Below are 6,964 nucleotides of genomic sequence, written 5' to 3'. Positions count from 1 at the left end.
TGTGTGTGTGTGTGTCTGTCTGTGCGCGTGTGTGTGTGTGTGTGTGTGTGTGTGTGTCTGTCTGTGCGTATGTGTGTGTGTTGTAGGTGGTGAAGCTGCTGAACACCAAGCGTTCTCAGGCCGTGGGGATCCTGATGTCCAGTTTACATCTCGACATGAAGGACATTCAGCACGGTCAGAACCGTCTGTCTTTTTCTCCTCTAATGCACAGCTTTCTGTTATTCTGCCTCTTCATATTGTTGTAAGATTGAACATGAAGCCCTTCTGCACTGACTCTGATCCAGATGTGTGCTTGTAAATCTGATTCACTGCATTCTTACCATGTATTTACTCTGTAGTCAGAGTTAAATGTTTGTTGGTGTTTGACGGTGGTTTGCGGCTCTGGTGGACCCTGAACGTGAACCTCCTCTGAACAAACTCAGGCATTCAGATCACTGCTGCACTTGTTTTTATAAATATCTTCCTTCAAAGATGATTTGAGGAATCAATCGTGCTGCAGGGCACCCACTTAAAATAAACTATTTTTAATGACGTGAGGCCAGATTTACAGGTTGTTTTAGATATTTTAAGATTTTAGAACATTTATAAAACTTTATTATAAAGCGGAGAGTTCCGGTGCTTGATTCTGATTGGCTGAGCCGCGTTCGAAGCTGTTGTAAATTACTACAAAGTAACATACACCTTTGTTTACATTTGTGTGTTGCTCGGCAACCACTTTGTTGCAACCACAACTGATTCTGAGGAGCTACATTGTTTGGTGGAAGAATACTGTTTTTATTAATATCATTACACTTTATTTGCTCTGTTTTATTTTGTGAAACCTTACTACGTATATGGAATAACCGTTTTATAAAAGCAATAATCCCCGTGAAGCCGTGGTTTACAGTGAATTTATAACAGCCTAACAACGTGCCTAACAACGCCCCTTAGCTGTTATAAATTCACTGTAAACCACGGCTTCTTGGGGCTTATTGCTTTAGTTTACCGTTTTCCACCATGTTGCTGAAGGTTCTGGCTAGCTCCATCAGGAGGGCCGTTCCCACTCCAGACTTCACGGCTCCGGGGCCCCACGAGTCCCTCTGGGCCCCGATGATGATATAGTGATCTGAGAGAAACACAAACCGCCGGTTAATACTCATCTGCTGATCTACCGCTCTCTTAATCTCATACCGTGTGCTGGCGGTCTGACCGGGTTCGACTTTGCCCTCGATGGAGGCGAAGATGTTATTGAGCAGCACCGGCTTCATGGTGTTATAGACGGCCATCTTCACCCTGCGCTCGCCGGGCCCCGTGAAGCCCGGCCCCAAAACACACTGAACGTATGGTAAACGGCCCTGCCAGCCTCGCGGACAACCAGCGCCAGACAACTGACTGAAAACACACACAAACACATCAAACTCATGATTGAGATGCTGCGATTCAGGAATGAAAGGGGCAGGGCTGACCTCAGCAGTTTGGAAGCGACGTTGGCGCTGATTGGCTGAGCCAGGATGATTGGCAGGCCTGAGGACTGGGTGGAAGGGAACTGGGTGTGGTTAAAGGAGGGAAACCCAGGTGTGAACGGGTCACCGGAGCCCAGATGCACCTGTCGTGATGGGAAATGACTGTAAACTGTGTCTAGACACATCTGAACACATAACAGGGAATAAGCATCATCAACTTTAGTGGAGGTTTGATGATACTGTGCTGGAATTCTCACTTGGAGAGGTTTGATTTTATAGGTTCTGGACTTTATAATTAAGAAACATTATAAAAAGTAATGGATTTCTGAATTGAAATGCTCAAAAATGATTTCATCGTTAAGAAAAAGAGACAAAAAAGTTTATTTGGAAGATATTTTAATCTATCCTTTAACACTAGAAGGATTTTGAAAAAATTTTCTTCCTTAAAATAGCAGTACAAAAAGATTACTACATGAAGTGATTTTTATGATGTTTAAATGTTCTCATGAAAAAGCGCAATTTCAAATACTTTTTATAGATCTATTAGCATGGAGTAAATAACGTCTTTTAAAAATAAGTTTTGTAAATTTTTTCATGAAACTGTTAACTGTTTAAAATATTTGAATAAATTAGTTAAGGAAAGAGTCAGGAACAAGGGCAAAATTAAAATTTTGTTTTATTTTTATATAAAATAAGGAAAAATTAACTAAGTAAAGAGACAAAAGTTTAAGGCTATTATAATCAGTTTTTTTCCCTTTAAAACAGACAGCAGTGTTAAAAAATATACATAAAGATAAAAATCTAGTTTAACTTAAAATATAAAGTTTTTTATTTTGGTTGTCTTAAAAAACATGATTTAATAAATTTTTGTGTTTTATATTGATTTTTCTGATTTATTTTAAAATTGTATTTAATTATTCATGTTTTATTTTGATTATTTTAAAATAATTTATTTTTATTTGACATTCAAAAATTTAAATTTTTATGATTTTATACAATTTCGTAAGAGTTTTATTTCAGTAAAGTCACAGTACGCACGTGTTCAGAGATGACTGCGTCGCTATGGAGACCGAGTCGCCGTGGATCCTGCGGGACGTCGGCGGGGTCGGGGTAGATGAGAACGCCCACAAGCCCCGCCTCCTGCGCAAGCCACACCTTCTCGGCGAAGCTCACGGCTCCTCCCACCCTCGCCACGGCGATGGAGCCGTTGAGGGCGACGCCCATCGCACGCAGCTGATCGAAGTCCTCGCGCCGGCCGTAGTTCACGTACACAACGCCTCCCTGCGCAACAACACACGCTAAAACTAGTGCTGTCAAAATTAGTGCGCTAACGCATGCAATCCTGTCCTGTCTGCTGTTATACTGTGCTTGTAACACGTGCTCTTCAATCGCACGGACAAATGCGCCGGCGCGCGCTGTATATAATTTACTACGAGCATGCAATGTCATAGTTATGTCGTCAATTAAGTCATGAAATTACCAAAAAGGCAATTAAAGCTGCATTAAAACTGTGCATGCATGTAAGCATTTGTTATACACGAGTCATGTGCGTGTCAGATTCATGTCATGTTCAGCAGCGGCAGCTCTTAAAGTGATCGCAGCCAAATAACCAGCTGCTGTGATGTCTGTTAATCAAAGAACAAAAGAAAAAAAGAGGTAATAAATAACTTTTGTAGCTTTAAGGATTCATCTGTATTTAATTTAGAATTTAGGGTGGGTTGCACCAATAAGGATTAATCTTAAATCTAGATTAAATCAAGGTTTATCTAATAGTTCTGTTGCACCAAACTTTAAAGGGTTAGTTCACCCAAAAATGAAAATTAGGCTGCGTTTTACTCATACACCTAGGATGCCTCGAGGGTATGACTTTCTTCTCTTATGTCAGGGAGAGAGTTTGGTAGTCAGTAAAGAAGGATAAGGAATATTAACATTATTGCGGTTTAATTACAATGGTGAATCCATCACGGCGTAGATGGAGGTTTTAATCGCAGATTATAATTCTAATCCTCGATTTGTTAATCTGTGTTTAAAATTAAGTGGTGCAACACAACTCGATTTAAAATAAAACCCAGATCAACAAAATGACATTTATTATAATGGGTTTATGTGAAGATTGTTTTAAGTTCACATAAATTAGAAGTTATTTTAAGTAGTCTAAAAAATGTTCAAATTGATAGCTCTCAATTATACTGTAATGCTGAATGGCTAGTCAATGGTTAAATATTAGGGGGGAAAAAATAATTTCCTAGAGACATCAGTAGTATTGGTATCAATGATACACGCCTCGCTGGTTTATGCGCGGTTGCCATGGTTACCGTGGTCGTTCCCGTGGCGCTGTAGGCGCAGTATCCCTCGCTGTCCAGCGGAATCTCCTCGAGCTCCGCCCCCTCGGAATCCACCAACCAGAGCGTGTTCCGCTGCGTCCTGTGGGAGCAGGGCAGGCGTGTGATTGGCTGAAGCGGCGCTGGCTCGGCGAATGGCAGACGGACGCTCACCTGGAGGGAAACTGCAGCGTGGCGTAGTGCGAGTCGGTCCAGGTGTGATCCATGCGCAGGTTCTGCAGGTTCTGCAGGATTTCTCTGGCCACCGCGTTTCCTTCTGAGGACCCCGGAGGATGAGACGCCCGACTCACACGCCTGAGTGAAAACACCACATCAACACCAACAGGACCCCCGCTACAGGTCGGTTTTATTTATAATTTATTTTATTTAATTAATTATTAGAAAGGGTTTTATTTTTTAAATAATTGATTTTAATTTTCCAGGTTCTGTGACTTAATAAATGTTTAGTGTTTTATTTTTATTTATAAATGAATTTAAATGCTGCAATTTGATTGTTTATTTTAAAACAATTTATTTGTTTTAAATTTTTAAATGATTAATGATTAATCTTTAGTAAGGGTTTTATTTTGATTTTGTATTTCAAAAGTCTTCATTGTAATTTGACTTTACGAATTAATGTTTTGTCAAGTCAGCTATATTTCCATAGCATTTAATACAGTACAGATTGCTGTTTTTGAAGCAGCAGTCTCAAGAGTGATAGACAGTGAATAACAGTAGCTGCTGACCTGAGTGTGTCCTCGATCCTCTCCTCCTTCAGGTACTTCTTCAGCATCTCTCGGAGCTCTGCCATGTACATGACGCCTCCCTCGGCCGAGTGTTGAGCTCCCGCCGCGTCGCTCAGAGGAATCAGATCGCCGTCGTTCCCGCACAGACGACACATTCCACGGAACGCCACGTATCCCAGCAGGAACGCTGTGGACCAGACCGACACTGAGAATGCAGCACTAGTGCACACTACAGACTGCACACTACTGGACTGAACGAGTGTGAGAAATGACAACATGCAGTGACCGTCAAACACTGGGGTCACATGACCTCACATCACATTATTTCAAAATAAAACACTTACTAAAAATGAATTAAATCATAATGTCAAATTAAAATAAATTATTTTAAAATGAAAACAAATCAAAATAAAACACCCGATTTAAAAAAAATTATATTACTAAAAAACAATAAAATAATAAAAAATAAAAATCTAAAATTAAACTAAATTATTTTAAAAAATACATAAAAATAATGCACTTAATAAAAATTTATACAATCATAAAAAGTCTTAAAACAAATTATTAAAAAAAAAAAACTAAAACACTTTCTAATAAATAATTACATCATAAAAATACAGAATTAAACAAAATTATTTTAAAGCAAAACTTAATAAAAATTAAATGTCCAATTTTAAAATAAAACAATCAAAATTAAACATTTACTAATAATTACTATATTACTTACTAAAGATTACACCATAAAAAAAATAAAAATAAAACTCATAATTAATTAATAAAAATTTAGAACTAAATTATTTTAAAATAGAAACTATGAAAATAAAGCACTTACTAAAATATATTAAATATTTCATAAGTTTACCTGCATGTCATGTGGCCAATAACTGATGGCATGTTAATTTATTGAAATATAAGTTTAATTTCAGTAGGACTTATTTTATCAAATATTTTAGCTCAAAGGGGTTCGGCTGATGCGTGTATGTGTGTGTGTGTGTGTGTGTGAGTGAGAGAGAGTGTGTGTGTGTGTGTGAGAGTGTGAGAGTGTGTGTGTGCTGACCTGTGGTGAAGATCAGCAGGCCGCTCAGTGTCAGGTAGACGGCTGCTTTCCTGCGGTCTATCTGCTGCTGTAGCATCAGTGCGCTGGTGATGTCACTGTTCAGCGTGACCTCTGACCCCTCCTCCAGAGGGACCAGCTTCAGCTCAACGGGCGGGGCTCGTCGCCGGACTCCGCCCCCTTCCTCCACATCCTCATTCGCCTGAGCTCCGCCCCCTGCCGCCTGCTCACACACAACTGTCAATCAACTCAAGAATAAACGAACAATCAATGTTTACAGTAAAACAAATGTAAAGTACAGTAAAAAATATATATATTTTAGTGCTGCCAAAATTAGCGTGTTAAACACATGCAATTAATTTTTTTCAAATTAATGGTGTTAATGGTTTTCTTGACAAGAATTGCATTTATTTAGACGCGAAGAACGTCTTTACAAGCACATCAAGTGGGAGACTTTTCATACGCACGCTTTACTTCTCCTCAGCGACAGGCGCGAGTCAAACGAGCTTCAGGAGAACAACAGTGAACTGTGGTCAGATGAGATGTTGTCAGACCATATATCAGTAAAAACAAATCTTCCTCTCCTGTCTGCCGTTATACTGTGCTTGAAACACATGCTCTTCAATTGCACGTACAAATACACTGGCGTGCTGTATATAATTTCATATTGAAGTGCAATTATATATAAAAAATTGTGAGAAAACACGATGCATGTCAGATCCACGCCACGTTTAGCAGCTCTTAAAGTGATAGCAGCCAAAAAACCTAATAACCAGCTGCTGTGATGTCTGTTAATCAAACATCAAAAGAAACAGCTTTAAGGATTCATTTATATTTAATTAAGATTTTTTTGTTTGGTAACTTTTTGTAACAATTTCTGTATATTTCCTATACTTGCTGAAGGTCACAGATACCTAATATGACATTTATTATAATGGGTTTATGTGAAGATTGTTATAAGTTAAATTAAATTAGAAGTTGTTATGTTTTAAAGTCTAATAAATGTTCAAATTGAAAGCTCTCATTTATACTGTAATGCTGAATGGCTAGTCAATGGTTAAATATTAGGGGGGAAAATCTATTTTATAGAGACATCAGTAGTATTGGTATCAGTGATACTTGCCTTCACTCATAAAAAAGATGCCACTAAACAAATATTAACATAAATTATTGCAATATAGTTAGGTGAGATTAATCGCGATTAATTTCAGAAAAAAGGTGAATTATCTCTTAATCGACTGACAACACTAATACATATCTACTCTCTCTCTCTCTCTCTCTATATATATATATACAGTGTATATATATATATATATATATATATATAAATATTAATCGCACATTTTTCTGAAATTAATTGTGATTAATCCCACCTAACATTAAAGTTTTTAAATATACTTT

The 6,964-nt window shown here is 38.0% G+C and overlaps 1 protein-coding gene across 1 annotated transcript in view; it reads right to left on the bottom strand.

Moving 5' to 3' along the window:
* Window positions 1-6,964, bottom strand: part of LOC107730361 (transferrin receptor protein 2-like) — a 17,118-nt gene that overhangs the window by 2,520 nt on the left and 7,634 nt on the right. The window contains exons 3-10 of the mRNA XM_016541183.1: window positions 5,567-5,786; window positions 4,510-4,696; window positions 3,938-4,078; window positions 3,758-3,866; window positions 2,481-2,723; window positions 1,446-1,585; window positions 1,190-1,371; window positions 986-1,105 (exon numbers count right to left, since the gene is read on the bottom strand). Coding sequence (XP_016396669.1) covers window positions 986-1,105; window positions 1,190-1,371; window positions 1,446-1,585; window positions 2,481-2,723; window positions 3,758-3,866; window positions 3,938-4,078; window positions 4,510-4,696; window positions 5,567-5,786 — 1,342 coding nt within the window. The remainder of the gene's footprint in view (window positions 1-985; window positions 1,106-1,189; window positions 1,372-1,445; window positions 1,586-2,480; window positions 2,724-3,757; window positions 3,867-3,937; window positions 4,079-4,509; window positions 4,697-5,566; window positions 5,787-6,964) is intronic.

This window comes from Sinocyclocheilus rhinocerous, unplaced genomic scaffold, assembly GCF_001515625.1.
Source record: "Sinocyclocheilus rhinocerous isolate Xijiao unplaced genomic scaffold, SAMN03320098_v1.1 scaffold3991, whole genome shotgun sequence".
Taxonomy (NCBI): domain Eukaryota; kingdom Metazoa; phylum Chordata; class Actinopteri; order Cypriniformes; family Cyprinidae; genus Sinocyclocheilus; species Sinocyclocheilus rhinocerous.
This window is presented reverse-complemented; position numbering and strand designations above follow the sequence as displayed.